The sequence below is a fragment of the Podarcis melisellensis genome, assembly GCF_964234715.1.
Source record: "Podarcis melisellensis genome assembly, chromosome: 9".
Classification (NCBI taxonomy): domain Eukaryota; kingdom Metazoa; phylum Chordata; class Lepidosauria; order Squamata; family Lacertidae; genus Podarcis; species Podarcis melisellensis.
Genome location: NC_138541.1, coordinates 38,703,555 through 38,725,874, shown reverse-complemented (window position 1 = coordinate 38,725,874; position 22,320 = coordinate 38,703,555). Strand labels below are relative to the sequence as shown.

General features: G+C 41.8%; 1 protein-coding gene and 1 long non-coding RNA gene across 2 annotated transcripts in view; both read right to left on the bottom strand.

Annotated features, from left to right (window-relative positions):
- Positions 1–22,320, bottom strand: part of LOC309378273 — a 197,454-nt gene that overhangs the window by 26,067 nt on the left and 149,067 nt on the right. The gene's annotated exons all lie outside the window — the stretch shown is intronic.
- FHIP1A (FHF complex subunit HOOK interacting protein 1A) overlaps positions 1–22,320 on the bottom strand; it is an 86,745-nt gene that overhangs the window by 26,067 nt on the left and 38,358 nt on the right. Inside the window, exons 3-6 of the mRNA XM_081925990.1 lie at positions 21,169–21,795; positions 16,448–16,606; positions 14,616–14,702; positions 3,493–3,660 (exon numbers count right to left, since the gene is read on the bottom strand). Coding sequence (XP_081782116.1) covers positions 3,493–3,660; positions 14,616–14,702; positions 16,448–16,606; positions 21,169–21,795 — 1,041 coding nt within the window. The remainder of the gene's footprint in view (positions 1–3,492; positions 3,661–14,615; positions 14,703–16,447; positions 16,607–21,168; positions 21,796–22,320) is intronic.

The window sequence follows — 22,320 nt, the reverse complement described above, 5'->3', positions numbered from 1 at the left end:
AACAACAGTGCTATGGTAACGTGCCGAAAGCTTGTGGGGCTGGTTTCTATACTTGGCTAAGTTATACAGCAGAGAACTCATTTAGCATCACTGATGCATTTTGGCGGCGCTCCTGAGTTGCTCGTGGCTGGAGGATTCTTCGCAATACCCACCCCCTCTTGTCTGTGGAACAAATAATTATGGTACAGGAGAGACACACATTAGCAAGTTGTAAGCGACTGAAGCTGCTTGGGAGTTTTCAGAGAGTTAATCTGTTTGGAGCTAGAGTCACAGCCGCGAGTACGTGCAGCTATGTGCATGCCCTCCACTATGTGGAAATGTTTATTTGGCGCAAGGTGTCGTCCTTAATACATAAACGTAATACACACGTTGATCATTTGGCTCTGCCTGCCTTTCCACCCATATGCTGGAGTGCATCCTCCATCATTTAATACTGAGTAAGTGCCAGCCAAAGAGGGGATCAGAAGTGCAGCTTGCTGAATGCAGACCGCAGCAGGTGCTTCAAGATTAACCTGCTTGCAAAAGGAAGCTCCTATTAGATTAACTATTTCTGTGGCTTAATTAACATGCCACAATTATTTTCAGAAGCGGCTCTTGGCAGTCCACTCAATACCACAGAAATACTTTTATGTTGCAAAAACCAAAGGGCTGATCAAGCTGGCTGCACTGATAGCATTATATTGACATCATACTGAGCAACATCTGAATACTAAGGCAAGCGTTTTGATGCTGCATAGAGGGCCACTTTACCTCTCTAAACTGAGACAATGAAAATACGAAAGCTTGCTTGGGGACAAGCGAGTAACGTTTTGGGAAGGGGGCGAGTGACTACTTCATAAGTCTGCACAGTTAATTTCGAACACTCAAAAATATGGTGTCATTAAAATTTTATAAAAGCCTGCTTCTGAGATACACACTTCTGCAGTTGATTACTTAATGCACGGGGAATAACCAAAAAAACAAACTCCAATTAAGTGGCAAGAAAAACACTCCAAAACTCCAATTCGGTTTTATGCTGCTGCAGGGCTGATTTTACTGCTGACTCATTGTTTTTATTGTTGTTTACATTAATAGTTTTATTGTTTTAATTGTTTATACAATTAAATTTAATTGTATTGCTATGGTTGTTTCTAATGCAGTGGAGTCGGCTTGAGGACTTGGTATTGGCGAAAGAGACAAGCAATAAACTTAAAATAAGGAAACAAATAAAATAAACTCAAATTAAGTATCAAGAACAAATTGCAAAGAGACAGACACGACATCACACCCAGCATTAAAATAGCAATTTAAAATACTAATACCAGTTCCATGATTTACCTGAAACAGTGTTATATTCAGATGGCTGAATTCTTTAAAACCTCCAATTTTGTTTCAATGGAAATATGTTTCTGCCTCTCACGCCTTCGGGATGTGGCTGCGTAAAGGTAAAGGTACCCCGGATGACTCTGGGGTTGTGCGCTCATCTCGCTCTATAGGCCGAGGGAGCAGGTGTTTATCCGCAGACAACTTCTGCGTCACGTGGCCAGCATGACTAAGCCGCTTCTGGCGAACCAGAGCACCACACGGAAACGCCGTTTACCTTCCCGCCAGAGCAGTACCAATTTATCTATTTGCACTTTGACATGCTTTCAAACTGCTAGGTTGGCAGGAGCTGGAACCGAGCAACAGGAGCTCACTCCGTCGCGGGGATTCGAACTGCCAACCTTCTGATTGGCAAGCCCTAGGCTCTGTGGTTTAGACCACAGCGCCACCCACATCCCCTTAAAGGTAAAGGACCCCTGACAATAAAGTCCAGTCGCAGACAACTCTGGGGTTGCAGTGCTCATCTCGCTTTACAGGCCGAGGAAGCCGGCGTTTGTCTGCAGACAGTTTTTCCGGGTCATGCGACCAGCATGACTAAGCTGCTTCTGGCACAATGGAACACCAAAACCAGAGCAGTGCACAGAAACGCCGTTTACCTTCCCACCGGAGTGGTACCTATTTACCATATTTTTCGCACTATAGGACGCACCTAGATTTGGGGGGGGGGAATAAAGGGAAAAAAATTATTTTCCCCCCCCCCAGGCTCGGGGCTGGGGCGGGGGAAGCCCGAGCTTCCCCCTCCCCCAGAACAGGACCCAGAGCCATGGCGAAGCCATGGCATCGCTCTGGGAGCTTGCGGGGCTGGGGGAGGAGGAAGCCCTCCGCCAGCCTCCAAACCATGTCGGGAGACAGCGGGATGGCGCGCTGCGCCTCTCCTGCTGTCCCCCGAGTTTGCGGGGCTGGCGACGGGGAGGAGCAGGCTTCTCCCCCCCCGCCAGCCTTCTAACCAAGTCGGGGGACAGAGGGAAGGGCGCGCTGCGCCTCTCCCGCTGTCTCCCGAGTTTGCGGGGCTGGCGACGGGGAGGAGCAGGCTTCTCCCCCCGCCAGCCTTCTAACCAAGTCGGGGGACAGCGGGATGGTGGCATTCCACCTCCCCGCTGTCCCCCGAGCTTGTGGGGCTGGCGGTGGGGCTCTCCTGAAGCCTGGAAAGTGAGAGGGGTCGGTGCGCACAGACCCCTCTTGCTCTCCAGGCTTCAGCGAAAGCCTGCATTCACACCATAGGACGCACACACATTTCCCCTTCATTTTTGGAGGGGGGAAAGTGCGTCCTATAGTGCAAAAAATACGGTATCTACTTGCACTTTGGGGCGTGCTTTCAAACCATACACATCATATATTTCAAGCACATTCCACCCACACAAAAAGAATCATGGGAACTGTAATTTGTTGTGTCCTGGGAATTGTAGATCTGCGAGGAGTAAAACAGAGTTCCCAGTATTCTTGGGGGGGGGGGCGCAGTCATGTGCTTTAAATGTATGGGGTTCACAGCCTGTGATAGAGTAACTGGATAACAATGGATAAACCATCCAAAAGCAGAATTTATGCAGCTCAAACTTCAGATAGGAAAAAGTTTTCTAGATGTGCAGAAACTCCTAAGTAGAGAATGATTCTTATATTGGGGATTTCAACTGAACCCAATCTGTTGTAGATTCACTGGGTGAGCTTTGGTACATCACTTCCTCCCCCAAACATCCCAGGTTATTCCCACCTCCTTGCAGCTCATTTCATTTTATGCCGTGGAGGCCCTGGATGTTGTGTCATTCTGAGGTGAGGAGAAATTCTGGGACAAATTCCCAGAATGCCCCTGAAAAAAAAATCATCATATGGGCCACTTGGTGAAATAAAATGGTAGTTGTCATTGCAATATCATGTAAGAGATGAAACTGGAATTTTCCTTATTTTCTTCTTCTTCCTTCCCTTTTTCTTTTTGTATTGAGTCTATTAATTTGTAAGCTTGAAAACAGGGCCAGTATTGTTTGTAGGTGTGAAGTTTTCCAAGAAATTTTAAGAACTTTCCAAAGAATATTAAAGTAGCTAAATTCACAAAAGCATAAGCAAAATAAGCTTGCAGTTGTCTCAAACAATCCCACAGAGTAAAAGACGGCCATGTTCCTGTTATTCTCATCTCACCCGAAATGGAGTGTTTATGCGACTTGTGAGGGTGTCCAGGATGTGCACATTCTCATGGCGGTGCAGCAAGATGAATCGGAGGAAGATCTGTAGTAAAGCTGGTTCTGAAACACTCCGCAAGAAGAGATCCAAATAGGCAGTTGTAGTCATTACTTCCTCCACAGTCACCTGGAAATGAATACACAAATGATTACAGACCACATCAACTTTGCCGCTCTGATTATACAGTCTATGTGACCTCCACAACGACCTTGCAATGGGATATATAATAAGCACAGTTTGTTTGTTTTCTGTGGGTCTAAGCCAGCATACATAAAAACAAACATTGGTGTGCTAGTTTGAGTATTTTGATTAGCTAATGATAGTGGCAATGCTAAGCTAGGAAAGATGGATGCAAACAACCGAACCATTGCACAGTTATTTGGAACATTCTCTTCCAGTACTTGACTTCCTCTTGAAGATGCTGTTTGCTAAACACCAAAAGGTCTCCTATTTGACATTCAGAGAAGGTGCTTGCAAGAGATGCAGGGTTTTATAAAAATCCTCCTGCTGCATTATATGTGCTCTCTACTTTTCCTGACTCTACCCATACTGAGTTATGAAGAAAAATCACACTTTTCCTATCAGTTACAGATAGGTAGCCGTGTTGGTCTGCCATAGTCAAAACAAAACAAAATCCTTCCAGTAGCACCTTAAAGACCAACTGAGTTAGTTCTTGGTATGAGCTTTCGTGTGCATGCACACTTCTTCAGATACACTGAAACAGAAGTCTTGACATTGGATTCTTATCTCATTATACATGACAAAGCCACTTTTCACCTTCTCACCCCTTGCTTTTTCCTGTAAGACCTATTGCAGTCGTTAAGAGTCGTCAACAGGCTCATCACAGCTATCTGCCAATCACCCATTCCCACCACCCTTCTGAGTAATACCCCTCCCCACCTTCTCACTATATAGAAGGGTCTGGAAACTTCTGTTTCAGTGTATCTGAAGAAGTGTGCATGCACACGAAAGCTCATACCAAGAACTAACTTAGTTGGTCTTTAAGGTGCTACTGGAAGGAATTTTTTTTGTTTTGACTTTTCCTATCAGTTGGAGCAAATTATTGTGAACATGTTTCTTTCAGTTCAGTCAGTTACACAGCACACCCATTTCTTTAGTCTGCTATGGAAGTCGAGGAGCACAAGGTAGCCTACAAAAGCTCACTTCGTTTGTAGCAAACCCTCCCACCATAGATTGCGCCACTACATGTTGCCAATTGGTTGCTGCACTAAGAGACATCGGCAGATTTTGACATGTAGCTAGTTGAGGTTTATTGTAGACACCAATAGTGCCTGGTCCCAGAAGATAAACAGATTTGTTGCAAATACCCCAAATAATGGAATTTATGTATAAGCTATAAACTTTCAATTACACCTCAGCCTCTTGTGGTGAATGTTCCGGTTTCTACTAGTGAAACAAGTTACTTTGCTAATGCAGTCCCTAGAAGATCATTCGTCAGTAGGTGTCTGATATTTTAGATCCAGCCTTTGTGTTGTGCACTAAAGGGTGCAAAGTCAGCATTTTCAAAAATAGTTACGTGCAAGCTTAATAAGCTTAAAAGCACAGATACAAATACATACTGGTCTGCCTATCTGAAAAGGAGCATTAACCATCTTTTGTTTAGTATTCTTCATTGGATAAATGAGGAGAGGGGGTTTTTCCCTCCTTAAGAAAGAAACAGGTAAAGGAGAGACTCCAAGCTGTCATTTAAGAGCTAAGAGGATTTGGAAAGTACTCTAGTAGATGGTTTTGCATAAAAGGCTCTCTCTCTCTCTCTCTGTGTGTGTGTGTGTGTGTCTTTTCATGCAGCATTAGCTGTTTTGTTAAGCAGTTTAAAGATTGTAATCAAAAACATACATATTAACATCAAAGACCTCAACTAAAGAAAACTTCTTGTTAACACTATGTTTCCATTCATATTTACATACCAAATAGCATCTAACGACTAACCTGTGGACTACATTTGCTTCAAAAGTTTGTGCTATTACTTCTGCAGCATATTTAGGCGTTCACAGTCATATGATTAACCACAAGCTACCACAGATGCAACATGAGCAGTTTTCATTATAGGTGCATTCCCCACCCCACCCCTTAATGTAAGTTCAAAATAGAAACAAATAAAAGCACATCCAACCATAAAAAACCTGATCACCACAGTCTTCCTCCGAGTTGCATTCATCCTCTAGAGCCACCGTTATAGGCTTCTCAACTTAAGCAATTTCAGGGAGAAAAAGACCATATAATGTATTCTGTACCCTGCATTTACTAGATTGACAGTCCTCAGCAATACATTATTTATGAGAGAGGGATGTACACTCAGCACTCTCCAAATTGGCTTGAGGACCTGGTTCCTGAGCAAATAAGCTTACAGCCTAACCTTGATTCTAACAGCAGTGTATACACGTTTTTAAAAGCAGGAATGAAGAGCTGAGCAGGCCCAGGCTTTGGTTGTTAGCAGTTCCCTATGAGATGTGTGTGTGTGTGTGTGTGTGTGTGTGTGTGTGTGTGTGTGTGTGTTTCAAACCTTATTGAAATGCTCTCATATACACAACAGATGTTATTTCACTTAGCCAGGTGAGAGGGCAAGCAGGAGTTACAGAGGCCTCAGAGCATTTAAATCTGTAAACACAACTTCAGGTGAGGTCCTGATAACCCACAAATTCAACAACCCACAAAAGGGTTTTCTACACTAACGTGCCTTGTTAGAAGCTGCCTCCAACCTGAATAAGAAATAATAACAATACTCAAGATCCTTTAAAAAAGGAAGGAGATGAACAATAAAATCACCAGAACTCCAAAGGGGAGTGTAAGATGCAACTTTTGTTGGGATAGAAGTCAACAGCTACAAGATGAGCAAGTCCCTATGTGGACATCTTTAAGCAGGAAACTGCACAAGACCCTATTTGTACATAGAGAAGAACACACCACAGAATACAGCAGCCTTCTTAACCTGGTGCCTTCCAGAGATCTGCACTGCAATACTCATCAGCCTCAGCTAGCATTGCCAATGGTCAGGTAGCATGTAGTGCTAAACATCTGGAGGGCACCAGGCTTTCCCAGTAGTGATGTATGGAAGTGAGAGCTGGACCATAAAGAAGGCTGATCGCCGAAGAATTGATGCTTTTGAATTATGGTGCTGGAGGAGACTCTTGAGAGTCCCATGGACTGCAAGAATATCAAACCTCTCCATTCTTAAGGAAATCAGCCCTGAGTGCTCACTGGAAGGACAGATCCTGAAGCTGAGGCTCCAATACTTTGGCCACCTCATGAGAAGAGAAGACTCTCTGGAAAAGACCCTGATGTGGGAAAGATTGAGGGCACAAGGAGAAGGGGACGACAGAGGATGAGATGGTTGGACAGTGTTCTCGAAGCTACCAGCATGAGTTTGACCAAACTGTGGGAGGCAGTGGAAGACAGGAGTGCCTAGCGTGCTCTGGTCCATGGGGTCATGAAGAGTCAGACACGACTAAACAACAACAAGACATTCTGCAGGAGAAACTTTCTAACAGTTTGGAGGAAGTTGTGTTGCATACATAAATGTTGGTTATCTATAAACATTTTTAAAGTACAACTGTACTTTTCCAGAGAACTTGCAACAGTGGCTATCTATTACAAAAACTTTTGAAATGGAAATGCTTGCACTGGGGAATTTCGGGGGGAGGAGGGAGAGCTAAAAGCAATATTGAATGCAAACACGGGCCAGCCTCTTGTCACCACTGCTGACACAGCAAAGGACTAATAGAAAAGAACAATAGGAATAGCAGAAACAGAAAATGCTGCAGCAGCTGTCATGGGAGAGGAGGAAGATTTAGGAAATGGGCTGAATTTGCCCTGTTCCCAACACTTTAAGACAGGGGGTGGTCAAAGTGTGGCACACAGTCAGCATGACGAGGAAGGACTATGACATGCCTGGACAGGACTGTGAAGGATTGCACAATATGCATAAATCTTCATTCTTGCAGGGTCAAGCTTATGAAACTACATTCATAAGGAAGATGGGGGAGGGGACAGTGGGTTTTATACTGTGAGACATTAATGTTTTATTGACCTGTTTCATATTCTTCAGTCACAAAATGCCTGGGCAAAAAGAAATGTTTTCAAATTCCTCCTGAAAGTTAGTAATGACGGAGACAAACACATCTCATTAGGAAGGATATTCCACAAACTAGAGTCTGGGTCAAGAGAATCCTTTACACATGTAGTAGGAGCTTTTTGCTTGCAGAACAGCACCTTTGGATTCAACACATAGGCTACAACTGAAGTATGCCGACTTTAATTTACAAGGTCTGATCAATCATGGTTTACACCAGCTTCCACCAGTCTGGTACCCTCTAGGTTTTCTGGACTTCAATATCTATCATACCTGACCATTAGCTGTGCTGCATGTAGCTGATGGGAGCTATAGTTCAAAACATCTGGATAGCACGAGCTGGCGAAGGATTGTTTAGACATTCTGGATGAGGAGGGGCCTCCTGCTCTGCAGAGGATCATAATTAACCTGAAGGATCATGTACACAGCCTGGGAATACTCTGGATCCAGCTTTGCTACTGAAGACTTAAGGTGATGACAGTGTGTATACAAAGGGTTTTCATTTGTTGCAGCTATTCATTTATTTACTTACAGTATTTACAAACTACAGTGGTACCTCAGGTTAAGTACTTAATTTGTTCCGGAGGTCCGTACTTAACCTGAAACTGTTCTTAACCTGAAGCACCACTTTAGCTAATGGGGCCTCCTGCTGCCGCCACGCCGCCGGAGCACAATTTCTGTTCTCATCCTGAAGCAAAGTTCTTAACCTGAAGCACTATTTCTGGGTTGGCGGAGTGTGTAACCTGAAGCGTATGTAACCCGAGGTACCACTGTACACTATTCCAGACACACCTGAGGCAGTGTCCAAGCTTTAAAAGCTAATAAAAGTCACTATACACTTTGCGATCAAGGCTGCAGCAAAACACTACCATTCCCATATAAAAACCTCAGCAGCAACGGAGCTTCTGCTCACTCACTGATAAAAATGGTTTTAAAAGCAAGGGAGTTTTTACTTGCTGGCAGAATGACATCAGGAATGTCCTTTGGGAGGATGTTTCATAGAGATGGTGCACTGTTGGGAAATAGCACTGATACTTGCTCAAAACAGTTTTACATGAGTGGAGAACCGAAAACAGAGGAGACCTTTCCCCCTCTGTTTGCAGTGGAAGGGGGGGACCTATGGGAGGATACATCCCCTAAGGTGTGCCAGCTATCCCCTTACATGGAGACCTTGCCATATTCATTCTCCGGCAGCCCTGAGGATTTATTATTGCAATAAAAGGGCTAGCTTTGATTACTGCCTGCAAGCTGCAGCAAATGCTAAATACTCTAGCCTACCTTTTCGTTGCGAGATGGCGGCGGGGGGGGGGGAATTAGGCAGCATATAACGTGGACCAAATGCAGAGTAGTTATGGCATGCCTTCTGTCAAAAGAGGATCATGTTTTAATATATTCCAAGGATGACCCAATCTAGTGCTATATTCCTGGGAGGTGTAGCTTAGGGCACCCTGTATAACTGCACCAAGTTGCAATCTTTTATATTATGTTGGGTCTGTCACCTTTTCTTTCAGCTTGTGGTAGCCTCAAGTCCATGCTTCAACTTTCAGTACTTTAGCTTTTTACACTAACTTTCAAGACCTTGGGCTGCATGGATTTTTTCTCCTTCCCACTTGCTGCATTTTATCTTATTGCTAAAACTAGTACTGAGTAACTTGTTTTTACAAAACTGGTATTTATTTTTTTTAATATATGGACTCTATCTCTCAGTCATGAGAAAGTTGCTTAGATAAAATGACATCTGCCTTGAAATAGAAATGGCTTTAGCCAAGGGAATATAGCTACAAAGATGTAGTAGCCCTAGAAAAGGCATCATATATGTGCTGTATTAGTACAACTGGAAGCTGGCTACTTTCAGACTGTTCATTACAGTACCTTCTGCTTAGCGAAGATCACAGAAAGTTCTAAGTTCAATCTCTGGTATATCTAGTTAAGAGGGGACAGCTAGTAGGTTAAGAGGGGACAGCTAGTAGATAAGAAAGATGTCTGAGACCCCAGAGAGGGACCATCCATCAGATTGGATAATACTGAGCTAGATGAACAAATATTCCAGTACAGACAGCATACTAGGTTCCACCTTTTCCTCCACAGTCTGTGTGGGCATGCTGAGATGAAGAGCGCACGGAAGCAGAAGTTGATGGTCCAGATCTGTTCACACACACCATATCTCTAGTAGCAGTTCACACTTCAAAAGTCACTTAACACATGCAAGTTCCAAAAGAAAATCAAAGTTTGTCCTATCTGCCAGCCCTCTGGTTTCCAGCTGCTGCTGCTGAATGCCAGGCTGACTCTTAAGTAAGACCACTCTCAGCCCTGATCTGATTATGGATGAGGAGGCTGATCTGGTCTGTATCGCTGAGACCTGGGTGGGTGAGCAGGGTGGAGTAACTATAAAATAATTACAATAAACAAGACTGCAAGTGTATTTTGTAGGCTGAATTTCAGGAGAATGGAAACTCCATATTTATCCACCAGCAAAATGAATACCAGAGAAAAATGGGACAAACTATGGCCTAACAGTTATACAGCAGCCTCTGTCATTCAAAATTCAGTATTCTGAAAATCAGTGCATCCTCACCAAATTAGAATATTATAACGTGCTTCCATTTAATTTAGTAAGTTGAAGGGTGTGTGTGCTAGAGATAGAAATTGGGTGAGATCTGGAAGGTCCTTTTTTCTATTTTATCCATTCTATATATATAAAAAATCAGGTGGGTGAGAGAGATAGCTAGAAAACACCATCAAGTCAGTACAAATTACTTGGTGATTACAAGTGGTTTGGTAACATAAAAAAGAGTTGTCCCAGAATAGTGAAAAAGTGTTCCTTATCTGGGTCAGCCAGAGACTGTCTATCCTGAATGCAAAGGTCATTATTGTGTAAGTGTCACCTGTTTAGTATTTAAACAAGTTTATGAAAAAAGCAAATAAAGTGAAGAATCCAGATGCATGTTAACTCATTTATATCTGATTGAGCATTTTGGTTTCAGCCATCTTTTAGTTTCCCCTCAGATGCACTAGATGGCACACTCCAACCTTCTCTGTCCAAGATGTTTAAAAAGATACAGCAAATGACATTGCTAAAAATTAACATGTGATCAGCATACATTGGGGTAACAAGGGCAAAAAATGATCTAAGAATACCACCACTTTTAATTAAATCCAGTAAGGGATAAGAGTTATCAGCTGTTTGATGTCATATGTCTCTATGATAACAGCTACAGTTTTGGCTGGGGGGTAGTAGGAAACCCCAAGCATTCTTTTTTTATTATAACAATTCTTATTGGGAGGTTCTAATAACTTACCACTGAAGTGGTTACATAATCATCCGAGCAGGTTTTACACTAATCCCTCTATTATTTCCCCCCTAACTCAGGAGGTCCGATCCACACAAAATAAGAATTTGGCCTTTAGTGTTGTGACACCAATGCTTTGAAATCTAATATTCTTGCGGAATATTAGATGAGCACCATCTCTGTTGTCTTTACAGTGCCTTCCTTTTTCAAAAAAACCTTTCTAAGTTGAGATCCTTCCCAGTCTACATATGTATTGGAACTATTTTTAAGATGCTTTGTTATTGTTTTATAAATTATTGCTTGCTTCCCTGCAATCCTCTGGGAAGAAGCATGGGATATAAATTTGATAAATAAATGTTATATAATTCTAGTGCTAGATTAGACAATAAGCCATTTACAGTGCAGTCTCGCTAATGTCTACTCAGAAATAACCTCAATTCAATAGGACTTACACCCACGTAAGTAATGATTACAGCTGCAAAAGTAGATTTTTAAAAACAAAACAAAAATCCATGCTGAAGTAAAAAAACCCCACTGAGGTTGGTGGTAGCTCATCTCTGGAAGTGGCAGAAGTTCTAACTGAAGACATTCTGCAGATGTTACTATATTTAATACAAGGAAACAGAAAGCACTTTTAAAATTCTACATTAATTACTAGACAGCAAATTTTATTCGCAGGGGACGCTGTACCCTTTGACGACTTCATCTATAATTTGTCTTACCAGTAATGAAATGATCACAAGTTTCATTATAAACTGGCCTTTTGGACTTTGGTGTTTATTTTTCCTCCTTTCTTCATTTACCAAAGCCTCAGTTAGAAGAAGCATTGGTATTTGTACCATCTGGCCATATAAAATAAAAAAGTGCTCAAACGTACTTCCCAGAAGTACTGCTCAAATGTTTCTTTTTTCTTTTTAGTAGAACTTAACCACTTAGAACAGGTAGTTCTGGTGTTCAAATCACACAGAATCATAGAACTGTAGAGTTGTGAGGGATCACAAAGATCATCTATTTCAACTCCCTGCATTTCTGATCCAGATGCAGGGAAGTCCTTTGAAGGACTGATAATGCCTCGGTTCACATTCACTCCTAGGATTTATTTATTTTTCCTCATACCCAGAAGGAAAGTTTTGTTTCTCTGCAAGTACATTACATAAACACATACATAGACATTTAATTTTATTTGTACTTGTTTTGTGCCAACATGGTGATGAGACAAGAAAAGAAAGAACTCAAAAGTCTTGACAGGTAAAGATGACAGGACACACTGACAAATCCAAAGGAAATAAGGACACTTTTTCAGCAATATTAATAATTCTATTAATTATCTACATGGCAGGCTGAACTGAGAGCCTTTCAAATGCTAATGAGACTGTCACAGCAATCTCTCATTTAAACAGCTGAAGCGCTCATGCTGAAGCAATGCGACAATGCGCTGCCGAAATACCACTCCATGCTTCAGATGTGCTGCCAGGCCCCAGGTTACGTTCTCCCCCTCGAGTTTGCCAAAGCATAACTTGGTAAGATTGATGGATTGCAGTTGGAATATATCACAATCATTTAGGCAACACATCCAAAACATGTTTAAAATGGGAGGGTGTCATGGATCGATGCCGCAGAGAAAGAAGCTGTGAAGATATAGGGCAGATTTCTGTCCCTGAACTAAATCCCACAGGAAGGGGATCTGAGGCAAATAGTCACAACAAGAACCTTCCTCACAAAATAAAAATGAGCAAAGCAAATACTGACAAATCACCAGGTCCACTCAAGAGTTCTTAAGGAATTCAAATGTGAAACTGGGTGAGTGAGCAGAAAAATGGCAAAAGCAATTCAATGATACCTGCGAGGGAGATCCTAATTTCATGGATACTCTCATGGGGTCTGAACTGGCCGTGACTGACAAGGAACGAGACCTTGGGGTCATAGTACATAGTTTGATAAAAAACATTGATCCAGCGTGTGACAGCTGTGGAAAAGGTGAATGCCATGCTAGGGATCATTAAAACGGGAAAGAAACTAAAACTGTCAGTGACATAGTGCTGTTATACAAATCTATGGTGTGACCATGGTTGGAATACTTAGTGTACAGCTCTGGTCACCTGATACTGTAGAAAAGGAGAAGTTTCCCAAAAATGCAACCAAGGGGGACAGAGCAACTCCTCTAGGATGAAAGGTTACAATTATGCCTGGGCAATATCGATATATCGTCCAGGACTAGTATGTGGGGCAGACTGTGATGACAGCTTCACTCAGTGATATATCGCTGGTGAAACAGTCACCACTCTTGAGTACAGCTTGTTCCGTCCTCCGCTTCTTTAAACTGCTGCCCTCGCCTCAGCCAAGCAGTTTTACAGAGCTGCCGACCCGCCATCGGCTCGCAGCGGCAGGATGGGGGCTCTGTAAAAGTGCTCCCCCTCCCCAGCTGGGAGAGCCCTGCCCCCGCTTGCATGTGAGTAGGAGAGGGATCGGGGCTGCTCAGCTGGGGAGTACGAAGCCTCCACTTCCCAGCTGAGAGATCCCCGGCCCTGCTTGTACACGAGTAGGAGCGGGGTCAAGGCTGCTTAGCTGGGGAGCACAGCCTCCAGCAGGATAGGGTGCCTTTGCATGCCACACCTTGCAGACCACGCCCGGGAGGGTGGGATGTGTCATTCCTGCTAGGGCGAATGACCCCTGCACACCTGTGTGGGCAAAGGCGATGACAGTCAAATGCATGGAGCCTGACAGGTTTCATGCGCTTGGCTACTGCTGCTTGGTCCGTCTTCGGGGAGTGGATGGCAAGCGGACAAGGTAGCTCGCCCGTCCCCCATGCCAGCGAAGGCAGAGGGAGCTTGGCAAGGAGCCCCACGGTCCTTGCTGCTCCAGTGCGAGCTGCAGGGGACTCGGGACTGGCTCCGCTGGGGGCAGGAGCCTGTCCACCTCCCCCAGCTGAGCAGCAGGCTGAGACCAACTGTACTGGCCACAGCCCGCGAGGCGCTGGGGTGAAAGCTCCTCAGCTCCCACAATGAGAGCTGCGGCAGTTTCACCTGGCATCAATGGAGCTTTTTTCAAACCGTGATGTTTGGTTGGTGATACACCACGACGTTGAAAGCCCAACGTCACCCAGGCCTAGTTACATCTTTGGGTGTTTTTTAGTTTAGAGGAAAGGAAAGTAAAAGGAGAGATAACAGAAGTGTAAAAAAATGTGCATGGTGTAGAAGAATTGGATTCTAGAACTCTGGGACATACTAGAACTTAATGGACCATCAGTGACTACTAGTTGCAGTGGCTATGTTCTACCTCAACTGTCAGAGGCAGAGTAGGGAAAGTGCTGTTGTGTACAGGTCCTGCTTACTGGTTTCCCATAGGACTCTGGTTGGCCACTGTGAACAACCATTTTAAGAATTATATCAGCAAGTCAATTTAAAGTCAACTATTCAAATATACTCACTTCGCTAGCAGAACTACCTGCCATGTTTCTCTGAATTACTATGATTTCAGCCAGGCAAACATTTTGTATCTGATTATAGATCAAATAGCAACTTGAGGGATGTGACCTTCTGCTGCTATATCAGCAGATGTCTAATAAGTAATTCAAGTAAAGAAACTGGGCTAAAGTAGTTATGCTTCGATTGGTCCATCTTCATCACACACGTAATATTCTTCAGACATTGAAAATGGCTGCTGATTTTTTTAAAAAACAAAAACATATGAAAAACACTGACCTTATGCAATGCTGGGGCCATAACTGGTACCAGAAAACCATTATAAATGTAATTCACAAGCTGCATCCGAATCAAAGGATGTGCCACCTAAAGAAGTGAAGGGAGAGTGATCATGGGATTTCAATCAAAAAGGCATCTAGAGTATCAAACTTAAGTTATGATTTAACATATTTTTCTGAAGTTCACAGAAAAATTAAATAGTAATAATAATTAACCTCTGATAAAAGTCCTCCAACCATCTTTACACAAATGAAGAGATAAACTATAGCTTATATCCTATGCACAGAACCCTATTAAATTCAAGATATGCTTACTTGTGTATATAAGCATATGTAGAACTGGGCGGTATATTTAAGGGAAATTAATTCATATGTAAGTAAAGATCAAAAGGCTCATATCCCTATGTCATACAATTTAATGGTGCAAGATGATAGATTAATAGCCACCCAAGTGTACATTGCAGCCTACTGAGGTCATTTTAGAATGGCCAAGCTACTATTAAATTTATCAAATTATAGTGAAGCAACAGAAAGACCATTATTTATGTTTCAGCTTTTCAATACATAGCAACATTATTTCAATAATTCAAACAAACCAGTTTTTCCGCAACTACTATTCTGTAGTGAGAGAAACGCAGAAACGGACCATGTGAGGCACCTGGTGACTTTTCTGGCAAATACACTTTTTCAAAAGCCTTCTTATAATACAATACATTTAGTCAACTTCATAATAAATGTTTGCTATAGAACAGACAGCTTTCTGAATTTGGAAGTCAAAAAGAAAGAAAGAAAGACAAAATGAGGACCCTTTCCCCCTACATGCATCACTTTTGTAAAGAGAATAAAAACAGGAATTTTTCTACATTGCATATACAAACACTTCCATCCTGTATTTTCACTAATGAAACTGAGCAAAGTTGCATAACTCAGATAAAGCTATAGATACTGAACAGCCTTGCTGCAATAAGAATCCTAAGCACAGCATCAAAGAGATATAAAATGTGATTTTATCATTAGACTGGAGAAGAACAAAGACTCAAAAGAGCGAAAATCTAATTAAGAAATAATCAAGAACAAAGAACATGAGAAGACCAAACAGAATTTAATTTAGATTCGTGAAACATACTTAACCTCCTGATCAGCTCAACCACAATGAAAATGGTTCACAGCTTTTGGGGTGCATTTGTGTGCAAGCATCTAACTGTTATGAGAACCTGATCATAAACCAGCATAATTAGCCCAGACAACCACAATGTTCTGTCTGAGAAATAAATCTTTGATTTTAGAATCAATAAAGGGTGTTCAGTCAACCATCTTTAGGAAGAGGGCAATGTTAATAAAAAGAAATATGTATCTGATTTATGAGGAATATTTGTTATGTAAATCACAATTATTAATACTTGCCCATACTCGCAAGAAACTTGCTCTCTCTTGAAATCAAGACCGAATAATTAATTATATGAACTGTAAATAATCACAGCATAGGGTTTGATTCAACTGTGCCCTTAATGTGGACAGAACGCCTTCTGTTCATCAAAAAGCATTTGATCTCATTAAGACCTCTGGTAACAGAAGGGAATGAAAATTATTTGCACCCATTTCTCCTTCCTCCTTCCATGCTACCTTCCCCACTGTCCCCTATATATATTTGGAAAGGAAGGAGAGGGATGCAGGGCGGAAAAGGAATCAGCAAAAATTGCTTTTTGCTCGCCTTTTGTTAGCAGAGGACATGGGATTAAAAATCCTCCAACAAATGGAAGAGCAGAAATGGACATCATCCACATATTTTAAAAGGCTGGTTTCATAAGCAGGCTCTCTCCTTGAGTCCAGTACCTGTATTACAGCATTGCAGAACTCAAGGGAGTTCATGAATTGGACAAGAGCTGGAGAAAGAAGCCAGTCGTCTTTCAGCAGACAGTGCCATTCTTCTCCTTTGTCTTCCAACTTTGTAGGCAAAGATGAGTATAGGCCACTTAAGCCTGTGGCTAGCACCTGAATTGAAGAACATAAAGGGAGGGGGAGAGAAAGCAACTATTTAAACATAGTGTTTGCATCATTGATAAGCTTTTCATTAAGACAGAACTGAGATTTCTTGGAATATAAACAAACAAGTTAAGTAAACAAACAGAACTAGTTGTTAAGAGCACTAAACATCAAAAGGAAGACACATGTATGTAAACTATCAACAACATGTGGGCAACACACAGTAGACACAGGACACTCAAATAAAATAGAATTTGTTGCTCTAGATGTTTATAACAGCTCAGCTTGCGTGATATATGGTTGCTTTAACACAAAAACGGAAGGTGTGCTTGCTTCCGCAATTTGTATTTTTCATCTGTTTCTAAAATATAAACTGTAGGTGTCAATGAAAACAACGTACTCACAGAAGAGTTTATGGGATTTGTTCTCACAGCCTTACCACCACCTTCTGCCTAGAGAACAGTGCTACTTCTGGAATGGATATACAAAATCCATGCTCAGTACACTAACCATAACTGTATGCTTACACATGTCGATCTATATTACTATGAATGCAATTGACCCTTGGACCAACACAAGCAAGACTTACTAAAAGAATACTAGGTGGAACATTGCAGGTTTTTCTCTGAATGTAAATACCCAGTCTAGGCAGAAGCCATAAAAGGAATTATGTGGGGTTTTTTAAAAAAACAACATTATAGTTATTGACGGGAAGTGGTGGATGTAAGTTCTTAGCCTTATTCCAACAATCAATGCAAAGACACAGGAAGAATAAATATTACGAGTCATGCAACTTTAGTTTTACAAGAGCCAGTTAAAGCTATTCTACTTGTAAATCATTTTGAGTACTGGGATGATAAGCCTGATTTTCTAGAGGCACCAAGTTGAAACATTAATTTTTTTTGATTGACAGGCATAAAAAGACTGCCAGTGTGTGTTTCTCTGCATCTATTATGTTCTTTACTCGCTTATTCCATCACCCAAGCTACAATTAACAGAACTGTGGGGGTGAAAAGAAGCTACGGTCTGTCAGAGTAAACTTTTAGAAAGACTAACTATGGCAACATTCCTGCATGGTTGGGTTTTACGTTAGTCATGTAGACAATCCAATAAATACACAACAATTTTATTCCATAACCTAGCTAGTGCAGACAACTACCGTCAGTAGTGGTATTATTGACAGTTGTCAACTTTCTTCCTATCCTGCCCCTAAGTAACCTTTAAGTTATTTCAAAAGGAACAAGAAAAAGTAGAATAAACAAAGAATTCTTCCCCAAGTATGATACACTGCTTTTCTCTTGCCTACTCATGCAGTTCCCAGTTAGGAAAATGCTTCAAAAGTTAAGGTAACCCCCAGCTTGCCCATGCAGCAATTTTGACCTTCCACTCTGCTTATCCTCTGTTTCTTGCATGATGTCAGCTCTGCACAGCTCATCCATCAGATATTTAATATAGTGTTGCAGGATGGCTGCAACGGTACTCTGTGCAGGATGGCTAGACCTGCTCAAGGGTGTCTCTGCACACAGGGGGCTGCTAAGAAGTCCATAGCATTAGAAGGGCTGACCTGCTTTTTCAACTAGTTGAAATTTGCATAAGGGCACACATTCTGGAATGGCCTATGGTTGAATGCTTGCTTCTGCACTCTAGCTATCATTATTTTAATTACAGGGGAGGGATTTTGACATTCAGTACAATATCACGCCAAGCTTTCTTTTAATTGAATCAGAATTTAGATTATTTTATTACATTCACGGGCAAATAGCAGTGAAAGAAATCCTTTAATCATTCTATATTTTTTGCCTGAGTGAACGATGGATGCTAACCAGATCCCTGCGGCATCATTCTGATTTTTCGTGAAGGCAGTATAGAACTCCCCAAACTGCAAAGATCAAACTCACAAGACCAACACATTATGGGTCTTTAAAAAGTGAGCAGCCCTCAGGAGCGGACTCTGATATTTTATTATAGACTTGGGCTAGCTACCTTTTACACACTAAGACAATCATTCTAATTAGGAATGTGTTTTGTCACTCAAGGCCCCCAACTGTTTGAAGGTTAATACAGCTTGCTTTAATCTTCAGAGTAAAAAGTCATTCTAAAAATTAATTGGCAAATGTAATTATGGAAGTTACAGCATGGATCTAATAAGGGTATCTACCTTGGGGACAATTTTAAAAAATGAGTACTCTTTAGATGTATCAATTTAAATGAAGTCAACAAGAAAATGTCTATGCTAGAGACTTATTACTCAGTGCTTGGAAGTAAAACTGTAATCTTGATATACATTTAAAGAGATTCATTAGGAACAGGGTAGAAAGTTGTTTCATAATGTGTCATTCAGTTGTTTACATGCTGTGACCCATGTTGTCACTGTCGACACACACTCTCCCAGGAGGATCTTTAAAATAATGTCAAAAAGGGCTGAGGCTACTATTGTGTTAATTTTAGACTAAAACTTTCCTTCACTATGCAACTTATTTTGAGCCTATCCGAATTCATTTCTTTGTATACCAGGGCAGTGGGGGAGAAAGAAAAGCATTCTCAGATATTTGGACCTACTTGCCTGCTGTCCTTGCCAACAAAGGTCCATATAGTTAAAGCTATGGTTTTCCCAGTAGTAATGTATGGAAGTGAGAGCTGGACCATAAATAAGGCTGATTGCTGAAGAATTGATGCTTTTGAATTATGGTGCTGGAGGAGACTCTTGAGAAGATCAAATCTATCCATTCTTAAGGAAATCAGCCCTGAGCACTCACTGGAAGGACAGATCGTGAAGCTGAGGCTCCAATACTTTGGCTACCTCATGAGAAGAGAAGACTCCCTGGAAAAGACCCTGATGTTGGGAAAGATGGAGGGCACAAGGAGAAGGGGACGACAGAGGACGAGATGGTTGGACAGTGTTCTCGAAGCTACGAACATGAGTTTGACCAAACTGCGGGAGGCAGTGGAAGACAGAAGTGCCTGGCGTGCTCTGGTCCATGGGGTCACAAAGAGTCGGACACGACTAAATGACTAAACAAAGCCTGTTGTCCTGGAATAAAGGGTGCCACGTCTCGCCTCATCACTTGACGTGAAATGGGAAGTGCCACCTTCCCTTCCCTACTGCCACCTCCTACCTGCTCTGCCAGTACCACGTGCCCTGCTGCTTGTGAAGGCAGTGGGGATTCTGCCACCTGAGGCAATGGCCTCACCCTGCCTTATGGCTAGGCTGGTACAAAAAGTACGAGGGAAGGTTTGGATCCAGACATAGTTGAAATGGAAAGCAAATCAAGTCATTACCAATTTGCCCCATTGATTGCAGCATAGGAGCCAACACCTAGGGGACAAGGTCCCTTTGCCCCGCCCCTCTAAAATATTTGAAGGGGCCAGGACCCGCCAAAGTTGATGGGCATTACCATTCCGACGGTGTGCATGCGCCACATCTTGTGATCGATTATGTGGGGTGGGGCCTACCTGGGCCCCCCAATATTTCATTCAAGGTGGTACCCCTGGATTGCAGTAGGAACTAATTTCAACTAACCTAGCCCAACCTAACAACACTCAGGAAAAAGCTGCATCAGGCAGTTGCACCAACTGTTATCATAGTAAAATCAACTGCAAAGAATATCAGTCCGGTCTTCACTGGATCATCTTCAGTTCAACACTTTGTTCCAGTTATCAGTCTAATCTGGCCACCATTAGAAACACGGATACACAATTAATCACTTCATTCCAGCATTATCAAAGTGCTCTCCCTTCTCTAGCTCCTTTCCCTGCCTAATTTTTTTTGACTGATATGAACCACTTTCAAAGTATTTGTCGGAAAAAGCCAGATACACATATAATAAATAAATGATGAGGCAGCAGGTCAAAGGATAGCAGGAACTGAATGGAGGCAGGAAGCAGAAGCAGTAAGTGTGAAGTTAGCTTGGTTTGAACGCTGCTAGTTTCTAACTTGAAAGAATAAAAAGGATTCCTTTGGGAATCACCTTCCACGAACTCATAGGAACTTATGCAAGTTGGCATCTGTGTCGTTGTGATAGGTAGGTGGTGGAGCAGAAGGAAAACAACTAATTCTTGGCTACTGTGAGTTCAGTAAGATTAAGTTGGAGCGAAATAGTTTGATTTGTTTAAAAACAAAATGTAACTAGCTTAACTGAAGCATAAGTGGAGAGATTTTTGAAAATTTCAGCACTACAATTTTAACACCTAATGCAAATGTTTTATTCAAAAAACTGTCTGATCTTCAAATGGCACATTATAATATCATGGTATACTAATACCAACGTTAATTAGACCCAAATGGCCACCTAAATATCATACTTTGATATTATCCCCACTAAATGGCATGTATTTAGTCCCTAATTTGTTCATTTTGCTCCTGATAAGTTTTCAGCTGAGGAGCAAATTATAGTATAAAAATGACCACAATACAGACTGGTTCAGAAAGATATATCCCCCTGATACCACCACTTGCCACTTCTGCAAAACTGTAACAAAATGTACCAAATAAATTCAGTTCTGCTTTGTTGGTGGGGAAAATATCAAAAGGGGGGTTTCTTTAGAGGGTAGGGTCAGAAGAAGCAACTTACCGGACAGAAGTAAGTGTTTTCTACTATATGGTTAGCAACAACATTGTTTTCTGCAGAAAGTGACATTATAAAAAGCAGTGCATCACGAGCTTGTTGGCCCACAGTCCCTTCTCGATGAATGAAAGGGATCAAGAGAGAGAAAATTAGGAAGTTTGCAGCTCCTTGGTCCTCACTGGTATGGAAAAAGAGTTCTAAAATAGATGGATCTTTGGCTAGGATTGAGCACAGCTGGTTGAGAAGAACCACCAGCTCAGCTTCCACGGCTGGTGTAGCAGTTCCTGAGCAAGAACTCAGCAGCATCATCAAAGGTTTCAAGATGGGCTTGTGATGCAGCAGAGGCTGGTGGGACTGAGTGACAAGCATTTCATACATCTTCAACTGTTCGATTTTCATCTCATCAGTGAACTCCCGTCTGAGACTCCAAAGGAAGAGTTTCTCCATGATATTCTCGGTAACAACAAACTCCAGGATAGGTCCCATGGCAGCATCTTTTGCTTGTTCTTCAATTAACAGGAAGAGCATGTGTTCTACGTAATTCTGCACAGTGCTGGCCTCATCAGGAGGAATTGCCCCATATTTTGCCTGAATATTTTTCAAAGGGTCATGCTTCTCTAATATTTTCACCACCTAGAGAAACGTGAAACACATTCTCGTTATCAGAGTGAAGAGGTTCTTAACAAACCTTTTAACTCAAATCCTATTTTTCACTAAACTCAGTCTTCAAAATTGCTAGACTGAATCAGTACTTTAAGCTCCCAATGTAAAAACATCTACTGAACAAAAAATCTATTGAACAAATGCAGCGAAGTGCATCTCAAAATGGACCTCAGAATGGATTGCAGAGATTAATAATTTAATCAAGTAGCAAACAACTTATAAATTAGCAATAGGAATTAATTTATGAAAGCACATTTAAACAGCTCATACACTACTGTATCTAATGGGTTTGTTAAAATATTATTTATTTAACGTATTTATATTCTGGTCTTCAACCCCAATGGTTCTTTAATTGCCTCGTAACATTATGTAGCAAGCTACCACTGGCCACAATCCTTCTAAGTAAAAACATTAAAATTGGGAGTGCTGGCCAACCAAGCTGCAAATACCAAATTCAGTACTGAGGATGTCTTTTGCTAATTCAACTTCTGGGAG